General features: G+C 45.2%; 1 protein-coding gene across 4 annotated transcripts in view; it reads left to right on the top strand.

Moving 5' to 3' along the window:
• CLUH (CLUH binding protein of NUMT mRNA) overlaps positions 1-19,168 on the top strand; it is a 398,416-nt gene that overhangs the window by 319,059 nt on the left and 60,189 nt on the right. For all 4 annotated transcript variants that reach the window (XM_085649931.1, XM_085649930.1, XM_085649928.1 and 1 more), the window contains exons 17-19: positions 5,130-5,214; positions 6,325-6,478; positions 8,276-8,415. In XM_085649931.1, the coding sequence (XP_085506057.1) occupies positions 5,130-5,214; positions 6,325-6,478; positions 8,276-8,415 (379 nt within the window). The remainder of the gene's footprint in view (positions 1-5,129; positions 5,215-6,324; positions 6,479-8,275; positions 8,416-19,168) is intronic.

Raw genomic sequence — 19,168 nt, forward strand, 5'->3', positions numbered from 1 at the left:
GAGCGGCGGCAGTTGATTCCCTTTGACTTGCCTCCTGAAGTCTGTGATGTCATTCTGGCAGCCAGGCGTCCCTCCACTTAAGTGGTATACGCCTGCAGATGGAACAAATTTGTGGCATGGTGCACAGCAAAGGCTGTGGATCCCCTTTCTGCCCCTCTTTCCGAGGTCCTTTTGTTCCTTCTTTCTTTGGCCCGGCAGGGCTCTGCTCTGGGCACTACTAAAGGCTATCTTTCTGCCATTTCGGCCTATCTCAGACTACCTGATCAGCCCTCTCTTTTCAAGTCCCCTGTTGTAAACCGATTCCTCAAAGGCATTACACACCTTTTCCCTCCTATTCCGTTTGTGATGCCACAGTGGGACTTGAATCTAGTTCTAACTTATCTGGTGTGCTCTCCTTTTGAGCCTCTTCACAACTGTCCTCTTCTTCTTTTGACTCTGAAGACTGCCTTCCTGGTTACCATCACCTCCGCTAGGCGAGTGAGTGAGCTGCAGGCTCTTTCTTGTAAGCCTCCTTTCCTTTCCATTCATCCGGACAAGGTAGTGCTCAGGCCCCGGCCTTCCTTCTTGCCAAAAGTTGTCACGGCCTTTCATAATGGGCAGACTGTTACCTTGCCCACTTTCTTCCCGCCTCCACATCCTTCCAGAGTGTGCTTTTGTTTTACCTCCACTGCACACAACAGTTCTGGGTGGACGACCAACTGTTTGTTGGCTACGTTGGCACCAAGAAAGGTCGGGCGGTGCACAAGAGGACTATCTCCTGCTGGGTTGTCTTGTGCATCAAAGCCTGTTACTCGTTGGCTAAAAAAGAGCCTCCGGTGGGGCTGCGTGCTCATTCCACTCGAGCAACTGCAGCCACTACTGCATTGGGACGGGGTGTTCACCTGCAAGACATCTGTCAGGCAGCTACGTGGGCCTCGCGGGACACGTTTACAAAACATTATTGCCTGGACAGCCAAGTCCGGAGAAACGGCTTCTTTGGCCATTCTGTTCTCTAGGACTTTCTGGTGTTATCTTGGTTCGTAGACCCACCACCGGGGTTGGTATTACTGGGGTATCTATTCTAAGGTAAGAAATCTATCACTATGTGTTTCTTTCAGATGAACAAGTTACTTACCTTAACGATGTATCTGTAAGAAACATTAGTAGTGATAGATTCCTTACTGCCCCACCCATCCTTCCTGTTCTGTGAACTGATTTCTAGGGTTAAGGTCATCCCTTTCAGGGCCCTAGTTTCAAGGCACCAGTGGTCAGTATCTTGCATGGCTCTACGTTCCTGATGCGGCGATCACGACGGCGAAGGCGGACACGGAGTCGCATGACACCACCTACCGACGCGCAGGGGTACTGCTGACAAACTTTCTGGATCCAGCCTGACGCCTGGGGGTAATTCTAAGGTAAGGAATTCATCACTACTAATGTTTCTTACCAATACATCGTTACCGAAGGTAAGTAACTTGTTCTGTAGGAATTTTGGTGAATAGTTTGAAACATTTAGCTCTGAGTACACTTAGTAAAATATTAAGTATGTTATACTTAGTTTGAATGTATTTAGTTAGATGTAAAAATATTTTTCTCTTTTACAACCTCTATAGTTGTAACATCATTCTTAGCCATTAACTTCAAAATGCTGTTATTTTAGCTACAGTCATAGCAAACTTGATTGCTGGAGCTAAGTTGCGAAAAATGGTCAAAGTTTGATTTTCGAACTGAATATCACAGCATAACTTGCTTTCCAGCAAGAATGTATCAAACTATTCATAGTGCTATAAGCTACTGCTTACAATTGCCTTAACCTAGAACCAGCCCTCATTACCTACACAATACGCACATTTAAAAAGAAATACTGAAAACCTTCTTGTTTTTCAGTACATTCACAATCTAGAATCATGACTCGAGCCATTTAGTAAAAGTCTTGAAAGCACATGTTGCTAGTTCTCCTTCCTCGAGGTCACCCACTTTCTTGACCCGCATCAAATGGGTTTTCAGCCAGCCCATTTGTAGGAAGCTGTCTCTGTATGTGGCATACCACTAAATGGTTATACCTTGACCAGAGATCCCACTAGAAGTGTACAGGGCTCAATGTAAACCCAAAGTGCTCTATAGTGGTAGTGTGTGCAAACAGCCTTAGGCCTAACGCAAAGGAGTGTAAGACATTTATTGCACACACATAGACCAATACGAGACACATGACTCAAAAGGAGATCCAGACCAATTTTAGAAAAATGAGCTTTGTTTTAGTTTTATTTAAAGACCAAGATCTTCGCAATAAGGTAAGTTTTGCAGGAAAAATACTTTAGACTTTCCTAAGTCGTCACTTAGTTCAATTTTCAAAGAGTTCTATGTTATCCTGTGGAGTCAAACAATAATGCGGTTATACAGGTAAGTATACGACTTATAGTTCCAGTCTTCGGGATCAAAGATCAGCAAGGGGCAAGGGTCAGGTGAGTATCAAAACTGCACCACCAGCGGCACAGGGGCAACTTAGTGGAGAGGTCAAATTCGGAGTTCGGCCCAATGCGTTCCAATGAAGACTGGGTGTGCTGCTTGCAGGTAAGTAGATCGGCTGCAGATGCCAAGCTTTGCGGGTTAGAGTAAGCACGAGGGGGGGCACAAAGCAGCACCAAACATACACCCTCAGAGGCACAGGGGCGACAGGGTGCCAATTCAGCGTTGGGTGCTCAATGCTTTTTAATGGAGGTTTTGCTTTAAACAAGCAGGCTGACGGGGTCCAACCAGAGGCTCTTTGGAGGAAACCAGCGACAACAGAGGTAAGTTGGGGAAATAGTAGGTTTTCAGGGCACCGTTGGTTCGGCTCCCCAAGGCCCAGGAGCTAAGGGTGCATGGGTGTCCTTGGACGTCCATTCTTTCTTACCGGGGCCGGTCGCGGTAGGGAGGAGCTTCTGGAGTCAGGCTGCATGCACGGGTCAGCCAATGCTAGACTTCAGGTCAGGATCGCTAGGGAACCTGTTCTGGATCGGTGGCCCACCGGGACTTGGCCGTGGGCGTCTAGGAGATTACAACTGGTACAGAATCAGGCAGCCAGATTAATTTACCAACAACCTAGGAGGTGCCATATCACCGCCCTGCCAGTAAAACAGCGAACGGCTTTTAAGGTGGGATGAATCATCTTTAAATCATGAATCATCTTTAAATCTCTCTGTGGCAACAGTGCAGAGTTTCTCTTTCCCCGTATCCAAAGGTACACCCCTACTCGTAACTTGAGGTACACGTACCTGAATTTTATTGCTATTCCCTCCTTCAAGTTGGGAGTCTCAGGTTAAGCTTAAAAAGTAATTGAAAAGCTTAACATGCTTAAAAACACTAATAACAGTGTCACCTTGTTAGCCCAATCAGCTCATTACAATATAGCCAAAGTCTTCCCAATGAGGAGAGCGTGCTCGGACCTTCTTTCCCTCCCAAAAGTCAACACAACTCTGATTTCTATCTCATGTTGTTTAGAAAGGGAGTTTGTGCTTTGCTCTCTCTTCAGACAGATACATCTGCAGTTCACTTCAGAAATCCTTTTTTGAACCTTCTCTGTGGTAGATGGTGCGCGGAAGAAGGAGAGGTGTTGGTGTGTGTGTTTTTTAGTCATCCCCCAATACCTTCAGATTATTTTTGTGGCAAAATGAGAATTTATTCTAATGATCCTCTAATGAGGTTCATATGTTTTCTTCACCAAGATAACATATTTAAGAATTTTAAGATCTGGAGGAAATGTTTGGCAAAAACTCTGTGATTGTAGAGGAAGGGTTCAGAAGTGAGTACAAAAATCTAAGGCCACGTATACCTGCCGAGAGCACTCCTCCCTAGAAAAACCATGCCGAGGAGCAAAACGCCCGATGATGAAGCATGACACCCACATGGGTGTGTTAGGGCAACACTTGCAAAAAAGGAAGATCCCCCTGGAACCATATATTCCAACCACACCTTTTCTTTAACGTTTTCTATACCCTCTCCACATAGGAACAAATACCCACACTGATTAGACCTATCATTTATAAAGAACACCTTCAGGACAATTAAAATTATATCTATGTATCAAATGGTTTGTAGCTTTCACAATTATGCCTGCTATCATGGTACCTCCAAGGCCACTCCAGCCTGCTAGCACAAAGGCAGATGAACACAAAGCAGAGCATACAGCAGTAGCTAATGAGCAGATAACTTCTAACCAAGTGGGAATTTGACCCATCTATCACGTTCCCTATGAAGCTCAGCACACCGCACTTCAAACCAGAGTGGTTTATTAATGATCGCAACATGAGACTCTTGCCTCAAGTAAAGCAAGGGGTTTCTCATAGAGGTAGTATATCTCAACATCGCTCTGACACGCCGTGTCCAAAAGGCCATTTGGTTAGAGGGTGTTCTTTAGAGAATTCTGCTGTGTGGATCTCCCACTATTAGCAGGTAGATTGTATGTCAATACTTGAATGATATCTGCTCTCTGGCCGTGTACAAATACTTAAAGGTCTATCTGGGAGAAACAAAAGAATTAAGAGTCTGATCAGTTACTGCTATTGTTCTCTAATCAGACGAAAGGATACCATTTATCAAAACAGGGAGTCTTGAGCAAAATTCACCTCCAGTCACTACGCTGACAAACTGTTGCTATAGTACCGTTTGTCTTTTGCAGGAAATTTCCAAGGGATTGAGATTATATTGCAAGAGTGTGAATAGCTCCTTCATGCCCCCTTCTGTGGTTCTTTCCCAGTCCTGATATTGTCTTCTGACATAGTTCAGTTGTTTTGATCATGTCAAGTGACACACTTTAAGTTAAGGTTAAACATTAGGGAACACCTATATTAGCACTACAAATAGATACTATTTAGATGGATTAATCTCTTTCCCAAATCAATGCCTAACGGAGAATCATCATTACAGTGACACGAGTGGCAGCAAGCGACATCATTTTGCTTTGCACACAGGTAGATTCCCCATCAATTGCATCCCTTTTGACAAACAAGATAAAATGGAGATAACAGAACTTCTTACTGCCAAGTCGTGGGGATAGATGAAAGCCTCTAAGGGCATTTATTGATAATAGTAATACTTGTTTTACATTTTTGGTTTATTTAGTCTTGGTATAGTCAGTCAGCTGTATAAGAATGCAAATTGTTTTATTGCAGCGAGAGTGTCGAACAAGCAGTGGAGACATATCATCTTCTCAAAATCACCCTCCTAAGAGAGATATCCATTAAAACGGGAATCCAGGTAATAGCTGTATAAATGTATTATCTATGCTATAGTGACTATTTCCATTATCTAGTGGCGATTCCGATAGACTAGTGGTGTACAAACTGAAGCTAGTTAAGGCACAGTCATCTACATGCAATAGTGAAATGACCTCATTTAGTCCTAGTGTACCGACCCTGTGTTGGCATCCACTGACTGAGCTTTCCTCTCCCATTTTGTGCCATTGGTCACCTATTTTATACTGAAGATGGACTCTTTCCCTTTTGAATACTACTTCATTCCATCTCGTTCTACTACCTGCACACCCTTTTCTTTTACCCATGGTGAAATGCTGCATTTGCAAGAGCTAGGACTTCGAGTGGCCCAGTGTTATTAATCTGTATACCTTTAATTTTGGCTCAGTGCCAAGTTCCTTTCCCTGTACTCATTCAGTGGCCTGTCCAAACTGCAACCTTTTCATAGATTATGGTCGTCTTCACACCTTACACTTGTCATGAATAAGTACATCTTCTGCATCCCCTTTGCTCAGACGAGTTGTCGGTTGCGCTCTGATCCATTGGGTAATTCCCTCCTCCTTAACCTAGTGATGAGGGTCTTATTAGATCATTTGCTGGAGTCATTATTATATGTTCACCACTATATATGGATTCGTAAATGAACAGTATTGAGCCACTATTGTGCAATTTGTAACCCGGCTTGAATTGCAGCTGATAATTTAGAAAAGTTTATGTAGAAAAACCACAACCAAAGAGCTTGACAGTTACGGCATTATGGTCTGCACTATTTCTTTAGAAAAGTAAGTTTTTGTCTCGGATTGGCAAATATTGCCAAGGACTTGCCAGTTTTTCACCATTGTCATCAATACTGTGCCTTGCAAGTGCTCTGATTCACCCTTTGGGTTGCTTCAGTGGGTGGAGCCAGAAACCTCTAGCATGCAAACCCTGCAGTCCGGAACCTTGGTAGATACTGTACGATTGCGGTCAGCAAGCTGGTGAGAAGTAATGAAAGCCTGTATTTCTAACCGTGGACATTTCCGTCCTGTGATACATATACATAGCAGCTATTCCATTGGTTTAACAGCTGTGACAATGCAGTAGTATGTGCTGATTTGGTTTGCTCCCCCTGCAGATCCTTCTGAAAGAATATAACTTTGAGAGCCGGCACAAGCCTACATTTACAGAGGAGGACATTCTGAACATTTTCCCTGTGGTGAAACATGTCAACCCTAAAGCGTCTGATGCATTCCACTTCTTTCAGAGTGGCCAGGCTAAAGTACAACAAGGTATTTAGTCCTCTGCCCCACATTTCTCTGGTTCAACAATTCCTACTATTCTACGCTTCTGTTAATGCATGTCATCCATGGTGTAATGTTGCAGACATTCAGCCTTACTTCTTCATATTGTGCTAAAACAAAAAATAGTTATTGTTGGTATTTAGTAATAGCAGTGTGGTTGAAAGAGGATAAGACAATAGTATGCTTGAAGAAAAGTTAAGTTATGTGCACATGAGTCCGGATGAGAAGAGGTGTCCGAAAGATTTTTTTAATGCATACGCGATTGTTGAGGTATGATGGGCCCGTGATATATAGTGCCTTGAAAGTGTGGATGAGGAATTTGAATTGTGCTTGTTGTCTATGGGAGCCAGTGGAGCAGATTCAGGTGTGGTGCGATGTAACACCCCTGTCCAATATGATCTAACAACAAACAGTGAAAACCACAATCAAATACACTAACAGAGTATACGACCAAACCATGAGCTTCAGTTAGCAATCACCCTGGAGCTAAATTGGGCGTCAAGATTCCAAAAACGCAAAGGACCATTCATATGATTGTAAACCTCTATTAAAATCACATAATTATTTATTGTTAACTATTTGTGAATATTTTCTTGTTTTTAGTGTTCAGTTGTTTATTGTTAATTAGTGCTACAAGTATGATTCAGAAGTGCTCACGCCTTCCTTTTCTTAATACTCAATTATCCTGTAACGTTACTGTTGCAATACATTGTGCTACAGAAACAGTATTTTGTAGAATTTAGAATAAGTGGTGTCTATATGGTAATTATGTGTTTTTAGTTAATTGAAAAATTAACAAGCCCTAAAAAGTGATATTTAAATTCTCGTTTTCTGATATGAAATGTTTTTTCACATAGGATTTATAGTTCTAATCCAATTTCATTGTGGTGTACCCCGTAAATAGATAAGTGGCTCAAGTAATGTATGAATGCTCTAAAGTAAATAGATTTGAGAAGGAACAAATTGGCTAGTTAGTATCCAGAGCTTTCTGTCTTACACCAAAATTAAAAATACTGCTTTGAGAACATTTAAACTGCCCCAGCACGAAAGAAAGCCACTTAGATTTTTCCAGTGCACAGTTGAGTATGCTGAATCCCAAAATGTTGCTGAAAAGGTCATGGTTTTGGTTTCTTTACAAGCACCCATACAGTGTAGACTCCCAAGCATTTTTCAGAAATCTAAGGTTTTCTGTTATGTTAGTCCCTCCTTTCCCTGCTGAATTCTCACAACCCATGGTATGACATTTCCATTGAAGTGCAGATTTCTGGAAGGGAATACAAAAGTATACCACAGAGTTTAAGTTTCTCCCCTTTATGGTTTTTGCCTTTTTGGCATTTAAGGCATGCTACTACAGGCTGCCATTGTTTACCCGATTGCACAGTTGACATCATGTTCTGACGTGTACGAAGCATAGAAATTGATGTCCTTGTATCACTTTCAGTGAGAGGACGTCAAGTCTCCTATTTAACCAAAATGTAGAGCCTGGGTTTTGCAACCTTATTAGGGTGGATTGCCACAATCTTTGTAGACCCAGACTGCTTCGAAGGCAACAAGAGAGCAAGACTGGAACTAGAGCCTGGCAGTGATTTCGTCTGTTGGATCCACCAACGTACACAAACCAAAAGCTGTCCATGAAACAGAGTAGTCTAAGCGCAGAAGCAGTTGAATCACAAGATCTAAGCTGACTGAGGTCATCTTTGGAAAACTTATGTTCTAGAGTTCGAGTGGGCAAAGTGCACAAGTTGAAATAACCAGTGTCTACTTTGTCTCAACTGTTTGCTTTAGGTTTTCTGAAGGAAGGCTGCGAACTTATCAACGAAGCCTTAAACTTGTTCAACAATGTATACGGTGCTATGCACGTGGAAATCTGTGCATGTCTGCGGCTCCTTGCTCGCCTCAACTACATTATGGGAGATTATTCAGAGGTACTGCTGCATCCTGTTAATAATTGAAACCACAAGCATCTAAAATGACAAGTGTAAGCTTAAATGAACTGATGGTATTGGTGTCATCTTGGAATCTAGATTGCTTGAGTGCTGTGAATGTACACAATATGACCATCCTGCAGCCTCTGGGCCTAACACATGCATGATGTTAGAATCTGATTGTTGAATTCATTTTTTGTACATAGTCCTTATCCAGTAGTGTTGCAGAAATTAACTTTTTTGCTCTTACTCTGCCGTAACAAATGTACCCTTGGTGATATTTATTTACTTTATTTTCATTGTTTGCCTTTGTAGGAAGCTGGCTCTGTATATGATATTGCTACTAGGTGGTAATACCGGGTACAGAGCCCAGGGGTTCCCCAAAAGTAAACAGGGCTCAATGTAAAACCCAAAGTGCTCTATTAGTGGTAGTGTCTGCGAATCGCTTTAAGCGTAGCAAAGAGGAGTGTAAGGCATTTATTGCACAACAGTGATCAATAATGGACACATGACTGAAGAAGGAAATCTAGACAAATATTACAAAATTATACTTTGTTTGTACTTTATTTTAAGACCCAGGCCTTTGTAAACCAGTAACTACGTTTTTAATTAAAAATACTTTTCACTTTGAAAAATCGACACTTAGAAACTTTTTCACACAGTCCAATGTTACCCTGTGAGGGAAACCATATTGCGGTGAAACAGGCAAGTATTAAACTTACAGTCTCAGTTTTCAGAGCCAAAATTTAGCAAGGGCCAGGAGTCAGTTAAGTACCAAAACTGCACTACCAGTGACACAGGGGCAGAGGTCAAAATCGGAGTTCAACCCAATGCTTTCCAAGGGAGACAGGGGAGTGCCTGGCACCACACTGCTTGCAGGTGAGTAGATCAGTTGCAGGGGCCAAGCTTTAGGGGTTAGGTTAAGCACGGGGGGATACAAAGCAGCACCAAACATACACCACCGGCGGCCGGGGGCAGGGTGCAATTTCGATGTCATGGTGTCCAATGCTTTTCAATGATGATTCTTCTGACGGAAAAGAGGCTGCAGGCGTGGCACCGGAGGTTGCAAGGGGAAGATTAACTACAGCAGAGGTACGTTGGGATGTAGGGGATCCATAGGGGCACCATTGGTTCAGCTCTCCAAGGCCCAGGGGCTTTGGATGCAGGGGTGCCTTTTAAAGTCTGAGTCTTCTTACCGTAGCTGGTCACGATCGGGGGGAGCCTCTGGATTCTCACTTCAGGAACCGTCGTGGAGGGCAGGAGAAATCGGCCAACACTGGACACGAGGTCAAAACCGCCGGAGAGACTTCACTGCTCAGGTGAACCACTCGGGCCGTGGGTGTCTGGTGCAGAGTGAGCAGGAGACGCTGATCAGCCTGGATCCGGAGTCTTAAAAGTAGGTTTCTTGTGGACAGGTCCACTGTCCACTGGAAATTGGAGTCTTTGTTGAAGGCAACAGTCATCCCAGGTGCTTAAGAGGTCGCTGTTGCAAGACAGGTCGCAGGGTCCTCAAAGCTGATGGCAGGCCAGTAGGGCTGGGGCCATGGCAGTTGTCGTCTTTGTGCATCTGCTGCAGAGTGTCTTCTTTCTTCTTGGGCCGTCGCAGATCTGAGTTCTAGGTCTGGGGGAGCCACCAAAATACTACATTTAGGAGGCTTTTTAGGGGAGTAGCAGGTAGGGCCAATGGGCACCTACCTGGGGTGACTACACCCTCTATTATGCCACCCTCCTGTGGGTGGTTGAGTATAGACCTAGCCCTGATTGGTGGGGTCTCCCCATCTTCAAGATGGCGGGGATTAAAAGTTGTGCTTCACCTCGCCTCCCCCAACTTAGGAGTGTGGTTGACAGAGGTTGGCGCACCGCGTATTCTTTTGAATGTTTCCCGCCGGTTTTCCCGCCCAAAGTGGGGGTGCAAACCAGGGGCTGCCATCTGGTGCCAGCAGTAGAGACTGGGGGTCCCATTACAGAGACAGCAGGCCTTTGAAGGTCCCTTCTTTAAGTACTGGCCCATCCTGGGGGAGGAGACAAGACAGCCCTGCCCAGGATGTGCCTTGATCCGGTCACAGAGAACAGGGGCTCTCTACCCAGGGGTCCAGAAACATGTCTAGTGGTGGCTGGCTGCCTACAACTGGTCAGCGACCACACCAGGGTTGGCAAGTTTTAAAGGAGCACCTGTGAGGTGCCCTCTGGGTACATGGTAAAATAAATCCCACGCTGGCAGATCTGCACCCCTCCGGAGTGCAGCTCATCGCATGTCCTGAGCCCTCCCGCTGACTCGCTGCTGCCACGTCCTTCCCTGGTAGCTGCCTTGCCCTGGACCTTGATGGTCCAGTCAAGAGACACTGCTGGGCTGGCGCATGGCCGCCGCTTGAGTTGATCCCCGCCTTCACACCGACATGAAAGGACGCCGATGAGGCCTCGTTGCGTGAGCGGAGTCCTCCCTTTCACCCTATCCTCTGTTGGAGGTCGACCAAACCTCCGTACCCTGCCTCCATTCCGACCATCTTTAATGGTCCAACAGGGCTCAATTTCCATCTCAGCTCCCTGCCACCGTGGCTTACGTGCCCTTCCTCCGCTTTGGTCCACATTGTGAGCTGAATGAGACTCGGAGGTCTTGTCGGAGCCCTGCTGTTGCGCAGCACTACACTTGACTAGTCTCGGGGCCCGTCCGCTCCTCGATCCTTTCAGACCCCTTTGGCTGCCTTGAGGTAGCTGGTGGCTTGACGAGCCTCCCTGATTCCGGTGATTCCTGTGATTCCCAGCGGCCACAGAACGCCACTCGGACATTGGCCACACCCACCCTCTTTGTGCTATTGTATGATGAGCCCCCCGTCCTTGGCAAACTCTGCAATAACCATTTCAGTATTGGTGTAGTGGTTTATGAGGGAACTGACGCCGCACGGCCCTTGACACTGGTGATAGACCTCCTCATTTTCCTCTTTCGTTTTGCTAATATGCTATTTCTTAAAATGGTGGTACTCGGCCTATTCCAAAATGCCGATGTTTCCCACCTCACCCCAAGATGTCTATCGTCGTGGCCATGCAATTAGGCCAGAGCAAGTCATTCCTCTCTTCACCCGCGACCTCTCCATTAACTAAACCGACACGGCCTCCCCGACGTTCATACTGCCTCAGCCCGGGTGAAATTACTGAGCCTTTTCTATTGTTGATTTTAACGAATTGGTTCTAACTGCCAATAACAATCCTGTTTTACTATGTAATCTTTTTGTCTCAATTCTGAATAACATTTCACCGTTGATGACCCTCTAGGCCCTCTAATGTAATCTTTATTTGTATTACTCTCTATACCTGTATTTTCTAATCTAACGAGACCGACCACGCCCTCCCAAGCACTCGTACTGCCTCAGCTCGGGCAAAATTGCTGTGCCTTGTCTATTGTTGATGCTACCGATTTGGCTCTAATTGCCTATAACAATCCTGTTTAATTATGTAACTTCTTGTCACAATACAGAATACTATCTCACCGTTGATAACCTACCAGGCCCTCTAATGTCATTTTCAATTATTCTCTATGCCTGTATTCTCTACTCTGCTCTGTTTACTGAATTCTCAGAATACCATCTCATTGTTGATGACTTACTTGGCCCTCTACTGTAATTTTAATTATTTCTATGCCTGTAATTTCTACCATTATCTTTGCCTGTGAATGCTTTTGTACTATGCCCACTACCGCCCCTCATTCTCCTTAACCACAGCCCCCTCTCTCCTCCCTTAACACTGACCCCCCCTCCTCTCCTTCCATTGACATCCATCTCTTTCTGATGCCCTTATGATTGTTAATCTTCCTCCATCTACTAACAAACTCTCTGACATGACCCCTCCCTCGCCCCCCCTAGTACTGACCCCCCTCTCTTCCTGTGCCCCCTTTGATTGCGAGCTCCCGCCTCGTCTTCTACTTAACTCTCCCCTCCGATCGCCCCTCCAGCAGTGACCTCACTCTCTACCTCCTACTCACTCCAGGATTCCCTCCTCCCCTCACACAGCCTCATAGTGTACCTCCCCTAACCACTCTCCTCCCTCGGATTCACCACCCCCTCCCTTGCCCTACCCCCCCCCCAGTACCCGCATTGCCATCTTCCTACTCTCTCTTTCTCATTACTGACCCAACATGCCCCCACTCATCCATGCCCACACCCCCCAGGACTCTACTTTCTCCAAACATGGCCCCAACTCATGGACCATTCTTTACCCCCCCAATCGCTCAAAAAATGCTGAAAACTTTAAACACAAACTCCTCATCCGAAACCCTGAAACACTTATTGTTGATAACTACCTCAGCCTCACTTCCACCATTAAAACCAACTACATCTTCTATTCCAAACACCCCTCCAAATGGAAAAGCATCTTCCTACGACATCTCCCAGTCACTAATGCAACTAAAATTCCTTATGGATTTAAACTATCCACTACTCTCTCCCCAGCTTTTCTAGGCGAAATTGACATCTCCATCTTCAAAACGTGTAACATCCTCATACAAGCCGCTCAATCCCACCTCACCATCTTTGAGCACTACATCAACACCCTGTCTGTCCTACTTGACCAAACTGTTCCTAACCTTCCATCTTCCTAACCGCACAACGCCCTCCCGTCCTCTCCTTACCTCCATCCCCATTCTCCCCCCTCCCCTTTCACCCCTCCAGCAAACGCCATCCTCCAATCACCGAATTCACTTTCCACCTCCCCGGACATCTCTTCAGCTAATGCCACCCCCAATCACTGACATCCAAATGTTCTCTCCCCCCAATGACCCTCCCTCTTCCTGACATCCCTAATTCACTCCCCCTCTCCCAATCACACACGCATTCAATGACCTGTCCCCTCCAACCCCTAATAAAACTCTTAACCCCCATCCTTCCTCCCTGCCCCCCAACCTGAATCCCTACACCTCCACCCTGATTCCCCTATCGTGCCCCCTCTGGCCCCTTCATCTCCCTCTCCGAATCCATTAGCCCTCCCCCCCTAATTACACACCACCCCTTAACCCTAATACTGTCTCTCTCCACACTCTTCACGCCCTTATAACTTCTTTGACCACATCCCCGGAGGTCCTAAATCTCCTGTCCCTCATCACGCCACCCCTCACGCCCAACAGCCTTTTTACTCCCAATTCTGCTTCCACTGACCTCTCACACCCTACACACATCAGTCCTCCCTCCGCCGCTAACCCAGACCATTCCCTATCTTCCTCCTACTCCCCAACAGTGTTCCCCCTCACACTAATAACCCAGAGCCTACGCAACATAGAACACGATCTCTCTAATTTGACGATCAAACTCCCTCGAGTCATAGAAGATTTTATTTACCTCAGCTCCAGAACCCTCCCCAACCATGCAAATTCCCCCCACTCCTGCCGAAAAAACCCCACTAACCACAATCATTGAAGAACAACCCCTCTCCGCTGCCGTATGCATAGGCCTGGCCGCACCTTGAGCCATCTCTCCCCGTCTGACCTTTCCGACCTATGCAACTCTTACCTTCCTAGTTCATCAGTCACCAATCCTCCACTCATCTACTCTAACATCCCCTGTAATTCTAGGGACTAACAGTATTCCCTCCTCTCCCGTCTCCCCCAGACCGCCTCCTCAACTCACCGCTATCCACCCCTGCCCACTCCCCCTAAAGCAACCCCAAACCCCTCGCCTGTATGCTTGTGAACTATCGATCTGCCATCTGGCATGCCACTGAAATCTCTGAAACTGTCCTGAGTGAATCCATTGACATCGCGTTCCTCACCTAAACCTGGCTCAATGACCTTTTAACGAGCATACTTGACCTACTCTCCCCCATATACTCTATCCTTAGAAAAGACAGACCCGACCGAGTAAGGGGAGGTCTAGCCATATTCTTCAAAAATGAACTTCAGCTATCCCTTGTTAATAATTCTGGTCACCCCACCTTCGAATACCTGGAAGCCGAACTAAAAGCACAAGGTTTCCACCCAATTTGTCTACATAACATCTATCACCCTCCTGGAGACCCTCATCCCTTCATTGATGAATTATCCGACCTTATGACACAATCCTTAATATCCAACTCAAATAATCTCTTTCTTGGTGATCTCAACCCACTGAAACGCTACCGATGATCCCACAATCACCCTCCTCACTAATCTGCTTGAGATTAATGACCTCAAACAACTATGCCAGTCCCCAACCCACACCAAAGGAGCCATCCTGGATGCCATTATTACCAATAAAGATTTGACCTTCCTGACCAATATCCTACCCATCGACTGGTCTGACCCCCACCTCATACTGTTCACCATGTTACCACCCCCACCCCCACCAAAATCAACAAACCTAAGAAATGGACCAGAAATCTAAAACGTATCCCCCCTGGTGTGCTTGAGTCTAAACTCCAAGCTCATACAAAGACGGTTCAGAGACCGGAGGGTCAAAGGGAACAAGTTTTAAGACCACACAGGGTTAGATCCCCAATTAAAGTATCTATAACACAATAAACCCTGAGGTCTAAAATCGCCGAAAAGGAAGAACGAAAAGGTGGTGTGAAGATGACAAACAGAAAAAGTCCCACTTCAAGTAATGAAAGGGCAATCCCTTTTAAGGACGTAATCCCTCACTCACCCTGGGTGACATGCTTCATCATATGGGATTCTCCTCCCAGAGAAAAATCCTAGTTTTTCTGGGGGCTACGACCCCCTCTATGAGAGGGAGGAGCTCAGGGATGTTTTGATTGTATACTAAAGGATAGACTAAATCCACATATGACGAGCTACGTATGAGTGAGGGGTGCAGTGCTGAGCAATTGATAGTGCAGTGAAGGTGTATTAAAACTAGTCACGGGACGGCAAGGAAGATTCTCTTGACACAACCGTGCCGAAGCTAGATTAAAAACGTGGACACCACTAGACCAATGTAAGCCATGGTGTGTGACAATGGAAAAAGGTCGACATGTTTCAGCCTAAACGCCTAAGTGGGCTCGGCTTTCATCAGGACCAAAAGCTACTGCAAGATAAAACAATGTGTGCTGACTACACAGAAAAAGGATACTGTGAACACCCAATAGTTGCTAACTGGGTGTGTGTCACTTAGTCATCTCAGGCATCACCTAAATAAAGAAAACTCAGTTTAAAAACCAAGTTGGTTCACAATGCAAAGTTAAACAGACATCAAACCTGAAAAATAATAACTAATTGCATGAACCACTCACCCGTAAACACTGGGTGCAACTCTAACCTCCACCTGGCATCCGCTCAGGAAGTGGAACACCGCCCTGAAAAATGATGTAAGAAGCTCAGAAATTGATATCTACATCTCAGGAGCGAATGTTAAAAGGGGTGGACTAAAAAACTAGAAATGAGGGAGACCGGTATCTTCACTAATTTCACAAAGTATTATATGAATGAAGAACCCAAGACATGCCAGGTTCTCTGAAATGTATGCGCAATTGACAAGTGTCGCTGTGTTAAATGCTTAATTAGAACACATTCAAAACAAAAACAATAAATCTAAGTTCAAACAATGAATGAACTCGATGTGCAAGCACACAGGTGCATAGTGCATAATAACGAATGACCCCTCATACTTGAAGGGGCAAAAGCCGTCAGAGGGACGACTAAATATAAACCAACACAAGAACTGAATGTCAGTTGCAGTAAATGAGAAATAATAATAACGAAGAGCTAATCCAAACGCTTACCTATCCGTCGGGGTACCGCGGCTGATATGAGCCTGAAGCCGGAGGTCCCGCGGGATAGGCAAACGTGCAATATGAAGCGTCAATGTCTTCGATCAGGGACCAATAGAAAAGCTCGTCCTACACAATGCGCAAAATGAAGAAACCAATCACCGCTGTAATGCCGCGCTGTGCTCGTAGTCTAGACAACGGTAAAAACAGCCAAAGGAATGGTTTCCTCTTAAAGGGACTTGACGCAATGGCCAAACTTAAATACAAAACACCAGTGCCGGCCGTGTATATCTAGGCACTGGACTGGAAATAATGCCTAAATCGGGGAGACCTTCGATAAAAGTGCTGGCTCCGATTAGGAAAGTAACAATTAAAAAAACTTAATACTGATGAGCTTAACATCAGCTCATGCGGCGGAAACGGGGTAAATACAATTACTCAAAGCATTCGCTCTGTAATTATCGCACGGACGCTCGTCCAAAACGAGGATCCTTACCGCCAACAAGAATATGCATTGTATACAAAAAAACCAATCAAAAACGTTCTATTGTGCATGTAGGAAACCAAGGAATGTCGTCATTCAATCCTTTGACATGCGTTTTAAGTGTGTAAACCCACCGCTGTAGGACGAGCTTTTCTATTGGTCCCTGATCGAAGACATTGACGCTTCATATTGCACGTTTGCCTATCCCGCGGGACCTCCGGCTTCAGGCTCATATCAGCCGCGGTACCCCGACGGATAGGTAAGCGTTTGGATTAGCTCTTCGTTATTATTATTTCTCATTTACTGCAACTGACATTCAGTTCTTGTGTTGGTTTATATTTAGTCGTCCCTCTGACGGCTTTTGCCCCTTCAAGTATGAGGGGTCATTCGTTATTATGCACTATGCACCTGTGTGCTTGCACATCGAGTTCATTCATTGTTTGAACTTAGATTTATTGTTTTTGTTTTGAATGTGTTCTAATTAAGCATTTAACACAGCGACACTTGTCAATTGCGCATACATTTCAGAGAACCTGGCATGTCTTGGGTTCTTCATTCATATAATACTTTGTGAAATTAGTGAAGATACCGGTCTCCCTCATTTCTAGTTTTTTAGTCCACCCCTTTTAACATTCGCTCCTGAGATGTAGATATCAATTTCTGAGCTTCTTACATTATTTTTCAGGGCGGTGTTCCACTTCCTGAGCGGATGCCAGGTGGAGGTTAGAGTTGCACCCAGTGTTTACGGGTGAGTGGTTCATGCAATTAGTTATTATTTTTCACGTTTGATGTCTGTTTAACTTTGCATTGTGAACCAACTTGGTTTTTAAACTGAGTTTTCCTTATTTAGGTGATGCCTGAGATGACTAAGTGACACACACCCAGTTAGCAACTATTGGGTGTTCACAGTATCCTTTTTCTGTGCAGTCAGCACACATTGTTTTATCTTGCAGTAGCTTTTGGTCCTGATGAAAGCCGAGCCCACTTAGGCGTTTAGGCTGAAACATGTCGACCTTTTTCCATTGTCACACACCATGGCTTACATTGGTCTAGTGGTGTCCACGTTTTTAATCTAGCTTCGGCACGGTTGTGTCAAGAGAATCTTCCTTGCCGTCCCGTGACTAGTTTTAATACACCTTCACTGCACTATCAATTGCTCAGCACTGCACCCCTCACTCATACGTAGCTCGTCATATGTGGATTTAGTCTATCCTTTAGTATACAATCAAAACATCCCTGAGCTCCTCCCTCTCATAGAGGGGGTCGTAGCCCCCAGAGAAACTAGGATTTTTCTCTGGGAGGAGAATCCCATATGATGAAGCATGTCACCCAGGGTGAGTGAGGGATTACGTCCTTAAAAGGGATTGCCCTTTCATTACTTGAAGTGGGACTTTTTCTGTTTGTCATCTTCACACCACCTTTTCGTTCTTCCTTTTCGGCGATTTTAGACCTCAGGGTTTATTGTGTTATAAACTCCAAGCTCAACTTCTCCTCACTCCTCCCTCACAAAACCTGCTTACTGAACACTTCAATAAAGCTGTCACTGATATCCTAGACCAATTTGCCCAGCCTAAACTTAAAAACCAAAGAAATATCCCTTCCAATTCATGGTTTAATTCAGAGCTCAACAATGAAAGAAACTCACTAACACTGATGGAAAGAACACGGAAACACCATCCCTCTCCCTCACATCTGGCACTCCTCAGATCAGCTAGATCTACATACAAGAAACACATTTTTAACGAAAAGGCATCCTTCTTCCGTACACAACTCGATCGGTCCAAAAATAGACCCAGGGGACTGTTCAACATCGTTCGTAACCAAACATCCTCCGCACCTTCAAATCCGATGGCCTCGACCGCTACATGTGAAGAAATTGCCCACTTCTTCTCTGAAAAATTACCAAAATAGATCAATCCTTTTGTTTAACACAGATCCCAACCAACTCCCTACATACACCTGACATCATCTCCAAAGCTCATACCACATTCCCCTCACCCCCTGATCCCTCCTCACACTTGCCCACTACTGCACCTCACCCCAACTACTCCCCACACTTACCTACTACTACACCTCCCCTAAACTACTCCCCACACTTATCCTCAACTACACCGCTTGAAACCAACCACCCTAACTCGCAACTAAAGAACTATGCCTCCTTGCTTAACTTCCTCCCTGTAACTGAGCATGAAGTCTTTAACATCATTGTTAAACTTAAACCGTCTTCCCATACGAAAGACCCCCTACCATCTAACCTTGGCCAAGACCTAAAGCACATCATTACCCCATCTTGGACCACAATCATCAACACATCCCTTGTCTTGGGATGTGCCCCCATCTCCCTTCAACTTGGACAAATCGCTACCATAGTTAAAAACCCCAATGCCGACCCCAATGACCTAAACAATCTCCGCCCCATCTCTAATCTCCCCCTTCTTTCAAAATCCCTTGAAAAATGTGTCCTGCTCCAATTAGACAAACACATCCAAAATTTCAACTTACTCGACCCCCTACAATCAGGCTTCAGGAAAGGCTGCAGCACCGAAACTGCCATGCTTAATATTGTCGATGACATCCACCACTCCCTTGATAATGGCGAGA

Source organism: Triturus cristatus, chromosome 3_2 (assembly GCF_964204655.1).
Source record: "Triturus cristatus chromosome 3_2, aTriCri1.1, whole genome shotgun sequence".
NCBI classification, from domain to species: domain Eukaryota; kingdom Metazoa; phylum Chordata; class Amphibia; order Caudata; family Salamandridae; genus Triturus; species Triturus cristatus.